This window comes from Mus pahari, chromosome 18, assembly GCF_900095145.1.
Source record: "Mus pahari chromosome 18, PAHARI_EIJ_v1.1, whole genome shotgun sequence".
NCBI lineage: Eukaryota > Metazoa > Chordata > Mammalia > Rodentia > Muridae > Mus > Mus pahari.
The window spans coordinates 11,244,390-11,262,393 of NC_034607.1; the positions used below are offsets into that span (position 1 = coordinate 11,244,390).

Sequence of the window (18,004 nt, forward strand, 5' to 3'; positions counted from 1 at the left end):
TGTGTCTTCAGGTGTGCACGTGCATGGAGGTGCGAATGCCATCTCACACGTGCAGCTCCCGCTGAGTCATCCCCCCAGCCCTTCAAAGGCACACACACACACACACACACACACACACGTATACATCTGAGAACTGGATAGAAAGCGGCTTTGTTTGCTGAGAACGTACAGGGATGGAGGTTGTCCATCGGTTAAGGACATATTCTGGTACAACTGTCCTGTTGCGTCTCCGGAGTCAACAGAACGTGGCTGGGCTTGGCCAGTGTGAACAAGGGTTGTCTGTCGGCTTTGAGGTTTGATTCTTCTCAGTTGGGAGGCAACTGTGTTCTGATTTGCCACCTAGTGGTGGTCACTCACTCCAACGGAGCAACTGGACAGCTCCTCCCCAGTTGCAGTTTACATTAACTTCTTATACTTACTTACTTACTTACTTACTTATTTTGGCTTTTCGAGACAGGGTTTCTCTGTATAGCCCTGGCTGTCTTGGAACTCATCCTGTAGACCAGGCTGGCCTTGAACTCAGAAATCTGCCTGCCTCTGCCTCCTAAGTGCTGGGATTAAAGGCGTGTGCCACCACTGCCCGGCAGCATTAAGTCTTTAAACAGGTAAAATTCCTTCACACAAAACTGAAGGCTTTTCTATTCTGCCTATACTGCAACTTCTTTTCCTCCTGGTAGTTTATAACACTTTACTACACAAGCCAAACTATCTATTGCATTTATGCCAAAGACAACCAAGGTTTTCCAATTATTACTTTGTAAGAATTCTCTGTCTCTGTGTGTCTCTGTGTCTGTGTGTCTGTGAATGTAAACATGTGTGTGTGTGTGTGTGTGTGTGTGGTGTGTTGGTGTGTGTCTGTGTATGACAGAGCATGTGTGGTGTATTGGCGTCTGTGTATGACAGAGCGTGTGTGCGCAGGAATACTGGTAAGTGTGCCTGCCACTTCTTGTGCACGTGCAGGTGGAGGCCAGAAGAGAACGTCGTTCCTGGGACTAGAGTTACAGGTGGTTATGCGCTGTCCTGTATGGGTTCTGGGACCTGAACTCTGGTCCATTTCAAGAGCAGTAGGCACTCTTAACTGCTGAGAGAGACTGTCCAGTTTCTTCTTTATTTTGTAATGCAACTTCTCCATTTTCCATGTATTGAAATGGTACCCACATTTTGCTATGTTTTTAAGACAAGGTTTCATTGTGTAACTCTGGTTAGCCTAGATCTCACTGTGTAGACCATGCTGGCTTAGAGCTCTGCGACCTGCCTGCCTCTGCCTCAAGTGTGCTGAGTGTAGAGACACCAGGCCCCACAACACCCAGTTGTCAATGCTTAATTCTCACTATCCCCACAGGACTACAGGGGCTGATATTTTTATTTTTATCCACATATGCTCACCTTATTCACACTGGGCATATCTTTTTATTTAAAAAAAAGATGGTTAAGTGTTATGGCTGAAATGATGTTTTATTTACGAATACATTTTTTTTTACAGTTTATGGTTTATGCAGATGCTCAAAGGATAAAAATGATGAAAAATATCCAATGAGCTACAATTTAGCAAATAAACTAGCACACTGGGCATTTCTCACAGGAAAAGAGAAAAGCGCTCAAAATGTTTCAAGCACTTTTCATGTTGTAACCTGGTGACCGGAGTCCCATACCCAAGACCCAGGTAGTGTATGGAGAGTCAGCTCTTGCAAAGTCATTCATTGGTCTTCACGTGTGCGTTGGCATGCACACACACACACACACACACACACACACACACGCGCGTGCGCCAAGTGAAATGTAATGCTAAAGGCACCAGCTGAGTGATTCACAGGTAAAAGTTATTTTAATTTCATTTTATATTGACAGGGTCCCATTATGTAGCTCCGGCTGTCCTGGGACTTACTATTTCGATCAGACTCCCCTCAAACTCAGAGATCCTCCCGCCTCTGTCTTCTGAGTGCTGGGATTAAAGCCGTGGGCCATGCTAAGTTTTCCTAGCACCAAGGTTCCCCACTTCCCAGTTACAGAACAAATGAGGCCATCACAGCTTTAAGGATAAACTTTATTCAAATGCCGGGTTGTGTTTGCTGCACTCCGGGTTCAAACAGAGCGGTAGCCACCTATTTCAGTAGATACGCAAGGGAAAGCGTCAAAAGACAAACAAGGCAACCTTGCTAATAAAGCCGAGGCATCCGCAGCATCCTGTCATGCTCATCCGGAACCTAGAAGTTTCCATTTCAATATAAACTATCTATCGAAAAGCTAGCACTTTTAGGAATATAGCAATATGTTAGCAAATTGTTTAGCAAAATAAATTATCCTGGCTGAGAAGAAACACGAGAAGGCTATAGACTGGGGACCAAGGCCAGATGCCTCTCAAGAGCAATAAACAGGCTGTCTTGTCAACCTGAGACCTATCGCTTCCACCACACATCAATTTGTCTCCCAAAGGACAACTTTCAGGGGTCACATGCTTTAACCTTTCCTCCAGCATGTCTGTTCTGGGTAGCACGGGGCTTGTTAAAGACAGCTTCTGATTGGCTGCGTCTAGACGTTCGGCTTGGCCGTGCTCAGAGTTGAATCTGTGTCACCTTCACACACCGCCTCCTCTGAAACAGAAGAAAAACCCGAGGGAGTGAAAAGTAACAACAGGGTGGGGATAAGGACAGATGCTCCCAAGAAGTACCCAGAACCATTCCTCTGTGTGTGTGTGTGTGTGTGTGTGTGTGTGTGTGTGTGTGTATGTGTGTGTGTGCGTGTGCGCGCGCGCGCAGAGACAACTTGGTAAGAGCCAGTTCCTTCTTACACCATATACTGGTTAGGTGTTTGTTTTCAATGTGTCACAAGTTAGGGTCATCCATGGAGAAATAATTCAACTGAGAAAATGCCTCAGACTGTCCTTTGGTCAAGTCTCCATGCCATTTTCTTTACTGATAATCCATGTGGAGAGAGCCCAGCCTACTGTGGGGGGTGCCCGCCCTGGGTAGCTCTGGTCCTGGCAGGTACGGAAAAAGGCGGCTGGATCCGACCATAGAGCGCGGTAGTAAGGAGCATCCCTCCATGGGTCCTGCCTCTGCTTCCTGCTTGAGTTCTTGCCCTGGGTTTCCTCATTGACGGTGACTGGACTGTCCTAAATAAACTCTCCTCCCGAGTTGCTTTTAGTCGCGGTGTTTTAATCACAGAAATTGAGAACAAACCGGAACATGTCATGCGGGATCCAGGGAGGGAACACAGCTCTGTGAAGTCTCTGTACCCACTGAGCAATACGGCCACCCACCAAGGTAACTGTTTATTGAAAAAGCCATGTGAGGTTCTAGGAGTTCCCAGCAAACTGAAACTGAAACTTGTCACAGAGATGAACCAAATGTCCAGAAGAAAATTCCAGAAGACTGACAGACAGATATATTGAGTGTGCAAGTAAATTAGTTCCGAGAACGGACCTAATTTTTATTTATTGTTTTGTGCGATGAGGGAGGATGGGCGGGTGTGTGCACATGTGTGTGGAGGTGAGAGGAGAAACGGCAGACATCACTTCCCCCCTTTCACCACGTGAGTCCCTAGGTTTGACAAATGCGGCAGTAGTAGATACCTTAACCATCTTGCTTGCCCCAAGAAAGCCATTTCATGCCTTTTAAAATATTAATCCGTCAACTTCAGAAGTTAACTTCTAAGATTTAAGTTCAACAGGTTTCCTCTGACATTTCAGCAGGCCTTCCTCTTTCTCATTCCAATTAACATTCGGTAACATTTAAGCATGTTACCGCCCCCCCCTCCCAGTTCTGCTGCCAACCCATTCCACTTGAGAGATTAAATGAAATGCTATCCTTTAGACTTGGAAATTCCTAGTGACAAAGACATTGTGGTATAAGCACACGGGTTACCTTTGATGGTGGTGTCATCCGATGGCATGAAGGGCAGGTCCTGTCCCACTGTTTGGAATACAGCCTAACAAATGGAACCTTGGAGTTATTATCATCATTAGAGGTGTAAGCACAGAGGTCAGAACCTCGCCACAGATGGGGGATAATTGGTAAAATGGATTCCTGGGAATTGTCATGGTTTGGTTTCAGAGCCAGGGATCAGAAGCAGAAGCAATGCCTTGGTTTTATCAAGCTCTCTCTGTTTGCTAGATCTCTGCTGGAGCATCCCACACAGGCAGGGAAGGGCTGTGTTCCTGTATGCATGTTCTCCCAATCCTGGTAGCTCTGCTTGATGAAGGAGAGGGTGGTTGTACAAATGAGTGCGCTGGCGTGTACCTACAGTCCCAGCACTTGGGAGGAGATGGAGGAGCAGAAGTGCCAGCTCATCCTCTACTCTATATTATGCAGTATAGTTTGCCCTGAAGGGGACATCCAGACTGTACCCCTCCTCCCAAAGCTTGGGGATCACTGCAGAAGAGGGAGAAGAAAGAGTGTAAAGAGCCAAAGGCGGTGGATAACTTGTGCAACCCCCAAGTTAGACCAAATCCCAGTATGGGAATGGGTGTTGGGGCCAAAAATCCCACCCCTAGCCATGGAGATGTTGACAAGTGGGAGAAGCGATCATTTTCTCTAGATCCTAGCCCTTGCAAGGCCAGTTATGCCCCAGTGGAAAAAACCACACATTCAAGAATACCTGGACAGCACAAATTGTGTCTCGACGCTTGTAAAACACAAAGGATACAAAACTGGGCGGGTAGAGAGAGGGAGTGGATCTGGGAAGAGCTGGAGAAAGGGAGTGTGTAGGACCAAAACACATTGCATGAAACTCTCAATAAATTAAAACAAACCACAAAATCAAGCCAGGTTTTGTGGGAAAAAAAAAGGAGGAGGAAATGGTGTATGGCTCTTTAAATTGCAGCCCTTTAAGCCTACCATTTTATGGTAAGACTCTGAGTTATTAATGATTTCTGTCCCTTCAATAACTAATAGCATTCTGTGCAAGTAGAACTTAGTGAGACATTCTTGTGGCAAAGTTAAATCATTCCAATAATAAAGTTTAAAAATCAGACACCTAGACAACAATCACACACATTGCACGCACACACACACACACACACACACACACACACACACACACACGCATGCACGCACACAGCCATAGACTTTTGCACCGAGGGCAGGCCAAAACAAAACTGTTCCTGGGGGTAGACAGCAATACCAGAGAAAGACTGGAATGCAGTGACCCTGAGTAGTGGAAGACAGGAAACCGGCAGGAGATTCCATAGTGCTGTTTTCTTCTGGTCTTGCACCGCGTACCACGGGTGTACAGGCGCCTAGACCGTGGGAGGAGCCTGTGTCAGCCCTTCAGTTACCTGAACAAGGCGGACTTGATGCCTTCCCCCCCCACAACCGCAAGCTCAGTCACAGAGAACTGAAGGGGTGCAAAGAGAAAGCCAACTCTACCCGAGGGGATCAGACAACGAGGCACATAGGGGCTGGGGTGGCATGGGCAAAGTGCTTCGTACGCAAGCATGCGGACCTGAGAACGCTTTGTAGGCAGAGGTATAGGTAGGCAGCAACTGCCAGCTTGCTGCCAGGTCAGCATATCGAAATTGAAGAGCCCTGGAGCCCTTTTTTTAGTAAGAGATCCTTGTCTCAAAAAAAAAAAAAAAAAGATAACAAATCCAATAAAATAAAAGCCACCACCATGGTGGGTGGCTCTCGACGGACACTTGAGGTTGACCTCCGTCTTCCCCACGCATGTACAAACACATGCGTGTGTGCCCTCCACACCCCCCAAAACAGACATGGCATGGACGAAATCGTGGGGAGGAGGAAGCACAGTTTTAATGCTAAGGTGCTAACACTAAGTAAGAGCCAAGGCTCGGTCTCAGAGCAGCCCCTTGTGCTTGGCAGCAGTAGCCCAGAGGTCTCTCATACCTCACGACCACTGTAAGTTCCAGACTGACCCCTGAGTAGCTGAAGGGCTGAGCAGACCTGAACGGCAAGATGGCAGCTTTGAAAACTGAACTGATGTGGGAACCGGAAGCCATAGACGGACGGCATTTACAATGGGAACCTTAGTCGGTCATCTACTAGAACGAAAACCTCAGCCTTCTCCAGAGGATGTTTACAGGACCTGGGTCGTACATGATTCAAAAGGTTCATGACATAGTAATCCAGAATGACTCAGCTTATTAAGATGGAGGGAAACCTGAACTGTCTCTTCAGGGCAACGACAGCAGAGGCTAACAGTGATTGATGACCAGGCATTGGATCCGTGGGAAGCAAGAGGTTCAAATTCAACCAGGCAAACACAACAAAATTCAGTATCTAGGGGCACATTCTGGTGGCTGTGGAAGCTGTCCACCATTACAGTCCTCCACAGACTGCAAGGCTTGCGCTACAGCAGCATCCGTGTGGCAAGGTGTGAGAAAAGGTAAGTCAATCTAGGTGGTAAGAGGTGGGAAAGGAAAGGAAACCATCAACCAGCTTGTCTCTGCAAAGAGGCTTTGACTGCAAATGGTGGTATATATATCACATATACATAGTGTGTGCATTTTATTTTAAAATGAAATATATTTTTAATTTAATGTATTATGAAATATATAATTATGTATGTGTCTGTGTGAGTGTGCAGGTGTCCTTGGAGGCTAAAAAAAAGAGCATGGAAACCTCAGGAGTTGGAGTTGCAAGCATTTACAAGATGCCCACAGTGGGTCCTGGAACTCAGCTCCTGTCTGCTGCCAAGACCGGCACGTGATCTTAAGTCTAAACTATCTCCAGCAACTTCATTTTAAATTTCGTCCTATTTCTTAGATTTTTTTTTGTCTCAAATCTATCTGTCTGTCTGTCTGTCTATCTATGTATCTATCTCGCATGAGTCATCAATATCAAACTTTTTTTTTCATTCTATAACCTCAAAGTGAAAAAAAAAATCAGGGAATAAATCATGAATGACTAGTTTGCCCAAAGTGGTAGAAACTTGGTCTCCAGTCCCAGAATGGTTGATTTTGTCATTGATGTTGTCAACTGTGTTGATACGGGTTCTTTTCCCCCATGCATTCTCCCTAAGACAAGCACTTTGAAAAGTGCTTGCCCAAATGTCTTGGAAAACAAAGAGCAGCGCTTTCATTACTCAGTGCTTACTCAGTCATACCTCAGAGGGTCTCTTATCTATCTTGGGAATCCCATTCCAGACATTCTCGGGGCTTACTGTCTCCTCCACACCATTGGAAAGGTTCAAAACCTACAAGAGGAAAGAGAACACCTGGTAAAATCCAAGCCAAACCAAAAGCAGGCAAGATTTACAAACTGCAGGTGACCGACGTGTCACGGGAATCTTTACAATAACACAGTAAAAATGATTGCGTCAGAGGCCGGGGGACGCAGCTCCGCTGGTCCAGTGTTTGTCTAGCATGCACAGCCCTCGGCTCAACCTCCAAGTGTGGTGATGCATGCCTATCATCCCAGCACATGGGAGATGGAAAGAGGAGCCTCAAATGTTCAAGGAATCTTTGGGCTAGACAGAGAGTTTTGAGGCCAGCCTGGACTACACGGGACATTGTCTCAAAAGGAAAAAAAAAAGGTTATATTAAATTTTATCCTGCATTTTAAACTCAGTACTACAAAAATGTACACTGCTTTCACAAAAGGTCTGCAGCTATATACCCCAAAATTCAGATAGATACAGCTATACAGCTCTTTCTTGGGGGTAGAGTTTTTAGCTACAGGGTAAATCTACACAGTAATATTAGACAGTGTTTCTCAGAAGAAGAAATAGCTAGAGGAAATCACTAATGATAGTTTGGAATTGATTATGTGGTGGGCCAGGGTGTGCCTTTCATTCCAGCACTGGGAGGGAGAGGTGGGCAGAACCCCGAGTTCAAAGCCAGCCAGGGCTACACAGAAAAAAATCCTGTCTCAAAAAAAACCAAACAACAGCCAAACAAAAACCTTGTGGTAAATGGGATGGAACATGGGTGAGATGTGACTGCTTTATTACAAACACCAAAGCAAAAGCATAAGCAGTTTGATATCTAAAGTACAGTACACAATATTAAGAAATGATGCCTAAGCTGGAGAGTACAGACATTCAGCTCAATGTTGCTGCATATGAACGCCAATGACATTAATTTACGCTCTATACAGAAGCTTAAGGCTTGCTTACTTATTTGTGTATGTGTGTGCCTGCTGTCTATATGTGCATCTTGTGCATGCAGGAGCCAATGCAGGCCAGAAGAGGGGTGCCTGCTCCATTGGAGCTGGAGTTAGAGGTGGCTGTGAGCTACCTGATAGGAGTTCAGGAACCAAAATGAGTTCCTCTACAAGAGCAAAGGTGCTCTTAGCTACTGAGCCCTCTCTCCAACCCAGGCTGTCTAGTATTAATGATGTAAGAGTGTATATTCTTGGATCCACCTCAAGAAATTCAGAATTGATAAGTGAGGACAAGGTCCAGGAATATAGAATGTAATAAATAGGCCAACAAACGCTAGTGTATCTGGTTTTCCAGATTACAGAACATAAAACAAAATAATATCACCATAAACTGTAAGCTCCCACCGGGGTTCACATTAAAACGTGAGGTAGGTTTGAGTCTCACAGACTTCATCGGGGTGCCAGGAGAAATGAGGGGAGGTGAATGAATAGCTCCCTGGAGTCTTTGACAGTCAGGAGATGTTGTAAAGCTCTTAGAAGCAAGTCCAGCTGGGAGAGAAAGCCCTTCACTTTCTCCTTACCCTTGTCCCGTCCTCCGCCAGCTCCAGAATCTCACACTTAGACCATGTGCTTCTTAGGCTGGACCACACGACACATTTCGATCCAACAGAGAAGCCTTTCAGAGTGTAGGTGTTCTGTAGCTGAACTGCTGAATTGAACACAGGGAGACTCAGTGTGCGCAGCCTGGCACATTAGCATGAGACACAGAAGAGGAGCCCTTTCCTAGTCCAAGTTCACTAGCTCTGCTTGTCTAATCAGTAAGTCGGATGTTAGTATGTTTTCTCTTTCCTCAGTTTTATTATATATAAAATATATTTTACATTTACACACACACACACACATCTGTATGCCCCAACTTTACATAAGCCTAGCACTTCCCCAAAATGACAAAACTAAAAAACACCGTTCAATTTGACCTCTAACATTGAAAATTACCACTAAAAGTATATACCATCACTATCGGTGAATGTTGTGTGGTTTCATGGTCTATACCCTACCTCTGTACATAGATGAAAATTGATGTATCGGGTATGCATGTGGGGAGGAATACAAGGTGTTTCTCTTTCTGAGTATGGAATATTTTAGAACATATCTAGTTCCATCGAGTTTCCTGAAATTTTCCATTTTTCTTTGTGACTGAATAAAATTCCACTGAGTGAGGGTATCTGCCTCGTTGCTGTGGTTGGTTCATCTGACGGACATCTAGATTGATTTGTTCATAGCTACTTGTGAATCGTTCAGCAGCAAACATGGAGAGGCAATTGTGCTAGCTAGTCTTATGTCTACTTGACACGAGCTAGAGTCATCTGGTAAGGACTGTCAATTGAGAAAATGCCTTGGTAAGATCTGCATGCGGGCAAGCCTGCCTTGTATTTTCCTCACTGATGCTGTGGGAGGGACCAGTCCGCTGTGTGTGATGCCACCCCCCCCCCGGGGGCTGGTGGTCCCAGGGTCTGTGAGGAAACAGCCTGAGTAAGCCTAGCTCCCCCCCCCCCCCCGCCCGGAGCAAGCCGGGAGGCAGCACTCCTCTGTCGCCTCTCTCCTAGCTCCTGCCCGGAGGTGGCTTCCTCCCCAAGTTGCTTTTGGTCACAGTGTTTTATCATGACACTCTAACCAAGACAACAAGTCTGAGCAGGGGGGCTTAGGAGTCCCTTTGGGTATATAACCGCGGATGGTTATATCTTATGACAGTTCTATGTTTAGCTTTTTGAGAACTCTCCATGCCACTTTGCCCGGCCAGTACTCCCACTGGAAGTGAGTAAAGACTTGCCCTTCCCTCTCAGGTTAAACAATGTTTGTTTTCTTGTTTCCATTCGGTTTCTTGATGACAGCCATCTTGCTGGGATGAGGAGCTAAAGCATTTGCATTTCCCTGATGGCCAAGGATGTCAAGGGTGTTAAAAATGCTGCTACGTTTCCTTTTGGAAATTGTCTATTCAGGTAATTGGCCAGATTGTCCATTAGAAAACTCTGTGGGTACTTTTCTTTTTTTTTAATGGCTAATTTTTTTTTTTTTTTTTTTTAAGATCTTTGTGTATTTCAGATGTTAGCCAGCTACATGAAACGGAGCTGGCCAGGGTTCTCACCCACTCCGACCACATTTTAAAAGGTGAGATTTTCATTTATATTTGTATCCACGTGTAAAGATGTGCACCTGTGTGGGACACTGGATCCCCTGACCTGGAGTTATTGGTGGCTGTGAGCTGCTTGCTCTGAGTGCTGGGAAGCCACGGATCTTCTGCAAGAGCAGTGCGTGCTATTAACTGAGGAGACATCTCCCTCTACCCCACTGCTCAGGCTGAGCCAGAGGGTGGCTCAGATTCAAGCCAAGTCTGCTGTGGAGAGAGACACTTTCCTTCTAAAACCAAAACAAGCAAAAAAAAAAAAAAAAAACATCAAACACCCCTCACAGAATTCAAATCTGAGCTCACTTCTTTGTGTTGAATTTTTTTTTTCTTTGAAATAAGAGTGCAAGTCACTCTGTAATAGCTCTCGCCCTTTCTGGAAAACAAGAACCACTGAATGACTAGAAGGAGAAAGAGATCAACACCACATGACTAGGAGGAGAAAGAGATCACACCTGGTACCACGCTCCCGCACTTCCTTCCTTCTCCGGCTTCTTCCTCAGAGAACAAGGGTGCCAATGAGACAGTGCTGTCCCTACTTTCAAACTGTGGAAACTCATCTTCAGACAGGTTCCTTTCACTGGGTGCCGGTGAATTGCCACCCTTCCCGTGGTGGAGGAGGGGAGACCCGCTGTGGTCATCATCAGAGGAGCCCGTGTAGCTGGTTCTCCTCTCATCCTCGGCACACCTGGATTCCTGGATGTTCTGGCTGACAGTTGCAGATAAAGGGCTTATGCTGTCGTCCAAAGACAGCTGGGGTGTGGGCAGCTCCAGTTCCAGCTGCTTCTCAGCCTCATAGTCCGGGGGAAGCTGCATCGTGAATGGCTCCAGGGTGGCTCCTGCCTGGCAGCCTGGGGACAATCTTGCCATTGGAGACCCCAGGCCTAGCTCCTCTTTCTCTTCCTCCCCGGCAGAGGAGTGCTGTAACTCAATGGATTCCAGTTCTAAGAATTCTTTGCATTCATTGTCGTCGTCGTCGTTGTCGGCGGAGAGTGGTACCTCCAGTGAATTCAGTTCCAGTAACTCCTTTGGCTCACTAGCCTGGGCCAATATCGGGTTAAATCCTGTGAGAAGGTAGTTATCATCAAACTTGGCTCTGTCTACGAAGTGGTAACCCGTGCTACCTTCTAGCCTCTCAGAACCCATTTTACCTTTGCACGAGTTCTCGAAAGTGTCGAAGATATTACGGGTGCTGCGTTCATAGAATTTGCTTGTCTTGGTTTCAATGTTTAAATCCTTTTCAAGTCTCTCTGAGAGCTCGCTTGCCCGGGCTTCCCTGTAGAACATCTTATCTTGTGCTATTTTATGACTTGGCTTCTTGAGGCCAAGTTCAGGACTAGTGAGGCTTCCCTTTCTCTCTGGGCCACGCCTCTCAGAGTACAGGTCACTCTTGGCCACGCCCATTTTAGCATACTTCTTCATCTTCTCGTTAATGTTCTCGCCTTTGCTCCTTAGCTCCACGATGGCTAAGGGAATGTTGCAAACGTCTCTTTTAATCTCCAAGATTGTTACTTCCAACACGTCCTCTGTGACTATGTCATAAAAATAGTCATTTCCCTCTTGAGGGCACACACCACCAGAGACCGAGAATCCAGAGAGGCAGCATGGAAACGCTTGCATGGGGACCAGCAGGAGTTCAGAAGGGATGCTCCAAAGTGCTTTGGTGTCCACACAGTCTTCCATGTTCCCAAAGTCCACAAGCCTGACCGACGCAAGCTGATCATCGCAGATGTTAGTGATGAGGGCTCTATAGTAACGCCCGTCTTCTCTGTACCTCACAATGCACGGATCTCCAATTTGTGGACATTGGATGCAGCTTTTTCTGTCCGAGAGTTGCTTGGCAGCACTTTGAACCTCCGTTTCCAGATACTGCAGCTTCTCGAAATCGGCAAACTGACACCAAAAGTACTCAGGCCCGTCTATCACGGTGGCGTAGGCTTTTAACAGTTTTGCTTTGGGGTTATACCAGTTAAGAATCACTGACGTATCAGTGTTGGGCTTGTTAGCCATCTTCAAACAGTCCCCTTTCATGGTTTGGGTGGTAAGCCCCTTTTGAGAGTTTCCATTGAATGGAAACCTGCTAATTATATCTTCAGCTATGATTCCATGCTCATCTGCGAGGACCACTTCCCAGGTGCCTTGGAATTTAACAAATTCACATCTTATCTGAACCTCATCTGTCCTTTGGGAAAAGTAGCTCACCATTTCCTTACACACAGGTACCGAAAGCCCCAATAGGGAGCAATGAAGGCACAGTGCAGGTAATACCGCGTCAACGGGGCCAAGCCGACCGGTTCTGTTAGTGTGGACCACAGACATGTTGCCATAATCGATAAACTGGACAGAGAGAAGGCCGTTGGGCTGCTGTTCCATGACAAGTGCTCGGTACCATAAGTTATCCTCGGAGAAAACAGCGCATATCACATCTCCACTCTGCCACGGGGGACCTGTGTGGTACTGGGGCCGTGTTCTGACATCATTTAGTCTCTCTGAAAGGTGATTGATCTCAGCTTCATCTTCTATCAGCTGGATGTAAAAATCTGAAAGGTCGTTAATGTGCGAAACATACACAGAGGTCTTAAAGCCAGGGGCTATCGTCTTCTGTGGGAAGTCACAGAACTTGGGAGGTAGATCTCTGCCGCTAGCTTTTCCTGTTCTTCTCTCAGCAAGAGCAGAGTCTAGTTTGGTGCCACTCATGGGTGAGCTGGCAAACTTGTCTTCTTTCTTCTCCCTTGTTAATGGAAATCCTCCATCGCTTTTGTTGCCCGCTGAGTCCTGACACGGTGGGACTAGGTTGGCCTTTGCTGAGCCTTGTAAATATCCAAGCTCCTTACATGCTGGGCCCACCTTGGGTTTACAGGATTCACCCATAATCTCCACACTGTGTGCTTTGCTCTCTCCCAGTTTACCCAAATGCTCTGTGAAGGATGGCTTCACGCTCTCCTTTTTATCTTCAAGAGCTTCAGTCTCGCGGAGTATTAGTTCATTCTCTCTCTCTTTTTTTCTGTTTTTGTAGCCAAGGAGCCCGAGCTTCTCGTTAATACTGGCATTGATTTGAACACTCTCGTCATATAGTTCTATAATCAGTCTCCCATCTGGGTCTTTTGCTACAACTAAAGCCTTCAATGACTTATCTAAAACAGTTTCCTGAAACCATGCCGTGACTTCTTCTGGGATGTGATGAGGGATGTCCGATAAGGAGCATTTCAAGGCTTGCATGGGCAAAAGTAATACATCATAGGCATTTCGGGGGATGGGGAGCAGATGATCAATTGCTATGTACGTGTTCCCAAAATCAACAAAAAAGACCTTACTTGGTTCTTTTTCTATTATTATTCCTCTATACCAGTTTCCATCGGTATATTTGGCAAGGCACAAGGTTCCAGGGACCAAAGAGGATGCTTTTAGATTCTGTAAGGCTTTACTTAGCTGCATGATGTTGAACGACAGTTGTTCTAAAATGTTTGTGTTTCTCGCGAGCTGGCAATAAAATGTCCAGGGGTCATCGGCATGCGTTATGTACACCAATTCTTCACTTCCAATTTTCAGGTCGTGGGTGGAATAGTAGTAAGAGTGTAGCTGAACGGAAGGTTCCAGGGGCTTCTGAAGTTTGACAGGCCTCGCAAGTCTCTTTTCTACCAGAAAATGGCAGGCGCTCTGAAAGGGCGTCAGCAAGTCCACAACATTGAACCACTCTTCCTCATGCCTTGATGCCAGAGCAAAAACTGTGCATTTTAATTCTAAGTTATTCTGCCGAGCGCTGTCGATGAACCCGCTGAAAGCCTGTACTGCCTTTTCATCCCAGACAAAGGGATTTTCACCAGTTGGTTGAATTAAGTTATAAAGACTGCACCGGAAGGCCTGAGCTCTAACTTTGAAGAACACATCACTGACGGACAGTATGTCCTTCGTAGATACCACATCCTTGTCTCCATAATCCACGAACAGCACTCTGACATGCTCTAACGATTGTGGCCCGCTAATCAGAGCTCTGGACCATCTCCCGTTTGCTGTTCGCTTTGCCAGACAAGCGCGAGTGCCCCCCTCATAGGGAGATGGCTCGCTGCTTTTGCAATAGTCCTCGATGTCACACATCAAGGTTCTGAAACCTTGTGCGTCCCTCATCAACTGACACCAGAAGGAGCCAGGGTTTTCGATGTGAGACACCTTGACTTCAACGGTGCTGCCCACCTCCAGGTCCCCTTTACCACAGCAGTCTGGTTTTGTTTTCAGGAAGTTCAGCATGAGGAGAGATTGGTCAGACATTACCTTCTCTGTGTCCTGTGCAGTGGATACATTTGAAAGGCTTACCGTGTCCACCAAAGCTTCTGAAACAGAGAGGGTTTTATTAACTTTTTTGGCTCTCTGGTCTCCTTCAACCTTCTTGGCAGAAGGTATTTTGCTAAGCTCTGCAATAAAATGACCCGAAACATGCCCAGGGAAGTGGGCACTGAGTCTGATGTTTTCTTTGGTTTCAAATTCCTGGAACTTGGCATAGCCAGCTTGAACGATGACCTTACTAATGTTTTCCTCCCCTGTTCTGGATTCATCCAGGATCTCTATGACATATTGGCGATCCTGCTTATCAAGAATATGGACCACCAATTCTTTGTGGAGTACCGTCTTTTTAAAAAATGAGATGGCTTCCTGGCTCCAAGTTTTCCCCAGAGGCCAGATATCAGCCAGGGTGCACTTCAGAGACAGTATTGGTAGCTGCCTAAACTGAGGCAGCAACATCCTCACGTCACACCAGTCCACATTCTCAGAGTTGCCCAGGTCCACCAGGAACACATCCACACTCTTGCTGTCTAATCGGGTGACCGTGGCTCGGTAATAGCCATTTTCTTTCCATTTTACACAGCAAAGGTCATCCGGTTCTGGTTTCAAAATAACCCCATCCAGCTTACTGGCAGAAGAATAGAAACTGCACATTCTCTTCGTCAGTTTGCTGAAGGTGTTTTTATGCTTTCTAAGGCGAATCCAGAACTCCGAAGGGCTCTTCACGAACTCCACCTGGGCGTCATAGAAGGTATTCATCTTCAGCCTGATGGATCTCAAGGAGGGGAGGGAAACTTCCTCCTCCATTTCCTCAGTGGGGGACTGAGACTGAAACGCCGCCTCCACTTCGTCCTCCTCCTCATCCTCTTCCTCCTCTATCCCCTGGCTCTGAAGAAACCGGTCAGCCAGGCAACAGGATTGTACTCCGAACGAACTGTTGAGATTAATTCCATCCTCCCCATACAGGGTAACATAATACATATGCTCAAAGGAACAGTAAAATTCAATCTTCGCATTCACTGCCTGGCCCAGGATCAGAGCTTTTAGATCACCTACTTGGGACCGGGACCAGCCTCTCCCGCAGTCCCAGAGTCCATACAACGCACAAGGGTAGGTCACCACGGGCATTCGAAAATACTCCGGCAGCAAATAGCGGAGGCTGCTGCAGCTTACTAGTTCTTTCCTTCCGTAATCTACATGGAGCACCTGGGCACAGCGCTGAGGCCTGAAGATCTCAAGCAAGAGAGCCCTGTACCACTGTCCGTCCAAGCCACAGGAAGCACATGGAGATCCCGGTTTGTCAGGGCTCTCCTCCCTCTCCTTCCAGGTGGCACTGTCAGAATCCTCATCCTCTGTCCCCATAGGCGCCCTGTATACCTGGGCCATGCTCTCAGAGAGACGGTGGATCTCCTGCGAGAGGCTCCGGAGTTGGCAGTGAATTCGGTGGGGATGGCATACTTGGGTTACCACCACCGGCTCCGTCACTCCCAGCTGCAGTTGGGGATAAAAGTAATTCAACCCAGGATGCTCTTGTTTGGGCGCGGCTCGCGGGAGAACTGGAGCTCCGGAGCTGCCCTGCCCGGCCGCAGTCAGGTAGCGTTTGAGCAGCGAACAGAAGAGGCTGTCCGGCACCTGCCGGGCCAGACCCAGCTCCTCCATCTGCTGAGACACAACCGGCACCTCCAGCAGCACCAGGCGATGGAGGAGCAACACGTCCAGGACCCGTCCGTGCACCTCTTTGCCCTGCAGGTTGCTAAGGAAATCTACAGCGCTGGGGGACCAGTGCTGGGGTTCGCCACCGCCGGTGCCACCACCGCCCGCGGGCACCAGGCCAGCTAGTACACAGCCCAGCACCTCGGAGGGCAGGTGGAAGAACTCGCTACGCCCTGGTGCCAGCGAGCCCGCGCCCGCTGTGATGGTGCGGCCCTCATCCAGCAGGAAGACGCGGCTGTCTTGCGCCTGGCGGTTGACCACGCGGCAGCGGTGCCATATGAGCCCCACCTGCACCAGGCACAGCTCCCCCGGCGATGCAGACGTCCCACCCAGCGCCAAGGGGCCGCGCGTGGCTGCCTCCTCCTGGATCTCCCGGTTCAGCCGCACGTACTCCTCCCGCCGCTGACCCACCAGTCCCCACAGCTGCACTGGGATCACCTCGGGATGCACGTCCACGAAGGACACCCGCAGGGCCAACAAGGCCCCCGGAGTGGGCAGCCCCGGAGTCGAACTCATGGCTGCGGCCAGCCCAGAGCTGCTCCGAGCGTTCGGAGACGGTCCCACCGAGCCAGGTCCGGGGCACCGAGGCAAGGGAAAGGACGCCAGGAGAGGCGATCCTTCGGCCAGGCGCCCGGCGCAGGGCCTCGGGGACTCGCGACTGGTAGCAGCCAGCGGCCGGCCAACCGCCCACGGTGCCTCGCAGGTTCGGGTAGCGCGCGGCCTTCCCGCCTGCCTTCCCGGCGCGGGGGGTTTCAAGACGACCCAAGGGGTGGCTTCCTGGCACAGGAGACGCCTGGGGACTACCAGCAAGCCTATGGGGGACAGGGTTAGGATGTGTACTGCGTGTACTGCTTCTTCTCAGGATGCTTTTGACTCCGGGGGAGTTCAGTGGCAATGCCTGGCAGAGATCCAGTAGGATGGTAGGGTCTGGACTCTCCCTTCGTTTCGATTTTCTCACAGTGGATGGAGCACCGAGCGCCAAGCACCAAGCACGGTGCTTGGAGTTCCTGAAGAGAAACTGAGAAGGGAAAAAAATGGATGCGTCAACGGTGCCTTCCTGGGCGTTGAGGCTGGAACTTTCATAGTTCTAGGCAAGGCCTAGCTCAGGCCCAGCAGCGCGTTTGCGCCTTGCAGGGCCTGGATGAATTTTGTTCCTCCACCTGGTGCATTGGAGACCCGGAGCAGGTTGCCAGAGCCTCTGTAATCTCTGACCCTGTTTCATATCTGAATGACAGATCCCTTTAGGCGCTTAATATAAAGTCTAAGGTCTATGGTTTCTTCTCAGCACTTTAGTGTGGCTTTCTTTCCTCTTTCCCTTGTTGCCTAGCTATATCCAGTGGGGGCACCCAACTTTGAAGATAGATACTCTATGGATTCAGAGTGAGCACACAAGTAGATCCACCCCGCAGCACACATATCCCTCCCCGCCCCCCCCCAAGTCAAGAGGACTGGGTTATTTCTGCAAACTCTTGGCCTGTCTATTATATCAAATGTCTTCGCCTAACTTACCATAGAACTCTCTGACAAGGATGTTAGAAGCGGTATGGGAAATGCAGGTATAATTTGAGGTGCGCCTACTAGACAACTGCATTCGACTTGTTGTGCATTCGCAAAGTTGTGTACCTCCCTAGAGGGTTTTCTGGTTTGCCTATACATCTCATCTCACGGCAGACTTCCGAATACAAGAACACAAGACAGTCCTTAATTGTGCCCCTGGCCTAACTAAATTGCAGTGGGTTCCAGATTAGAAGCTACCCGCGCACGGTTT

At 48.0% G+C, this 18,004-nt stretch overlaps 1 protein-coding gene across 4 annotated transcripts; it reads right to left on the minus strand.

Annotated features, from left to right (window-relative positions):
- Positions 1-2,026: 2,026 nt before the first annotated feature.
- Tdrd6 (tudor domain containing 6) lies at positions 2,027-16,890 on the minus strand. 4 transcript variants are annotated; one of them, XM_029531502.1, is made up of 6 exons: positions 15,153-16,752; positions 10,701-14,573; positions 8,642-8,766; positions 7,063-7,152; positions 3,870-3,927; positions 2,530-2,615 (listed from the first exon to the last, which is right to left on the minus strand). In XM_029531502.1, exons 1-6 carry the CDS (start codon positions 16,750-16,752, stop codon positions 2,530-2,532), a joined length of 5,832 nt encoding a protein of 1,943 aa, XP_029387362.1. The 4 variants fall into 4 exon arrangements, with proteins under 4 accessions (XP_021073992.1, XP_029387362.1, XP_021073991.1 ...); XM_021218333.1 differs by having other exon boundaries at positions 2,027-2,591; positions 3,864-3,927; positions 10,701-16,890; XM_021218332.1 differs by having other exon boundaries at positions 10,701-16,752.
- Between the last annotated feature and the right edge of the window lie 1,114 nt (positions 16,891-18,004).

Excerpts from the sequence above, each read along its gene's own strand:
- Tdrd6 (XM_021218331.1), bottom strand. The coding sequence starts at position 16,752 with ATGAGTTCGACTCCGGGGCTGCCCACTCCGGGGGCCTTGTTGGCCCTG. Across the intron at positions 3,928-7,062 it reads TAGATAAGAGACCCTCTGAG|GCTGTATTCCAAACAGTGGG; the intron begins GTATGACTGAGT and ends TCCATTTGTTAG. Across the intron at positions 2,616-3,869 it reads GCCATCGGATGACACCACCA|CCTCGGGTTTTTCTTCTGTT; the intron begins TCAAAGGTAACC and ends TACTTTTCACTC.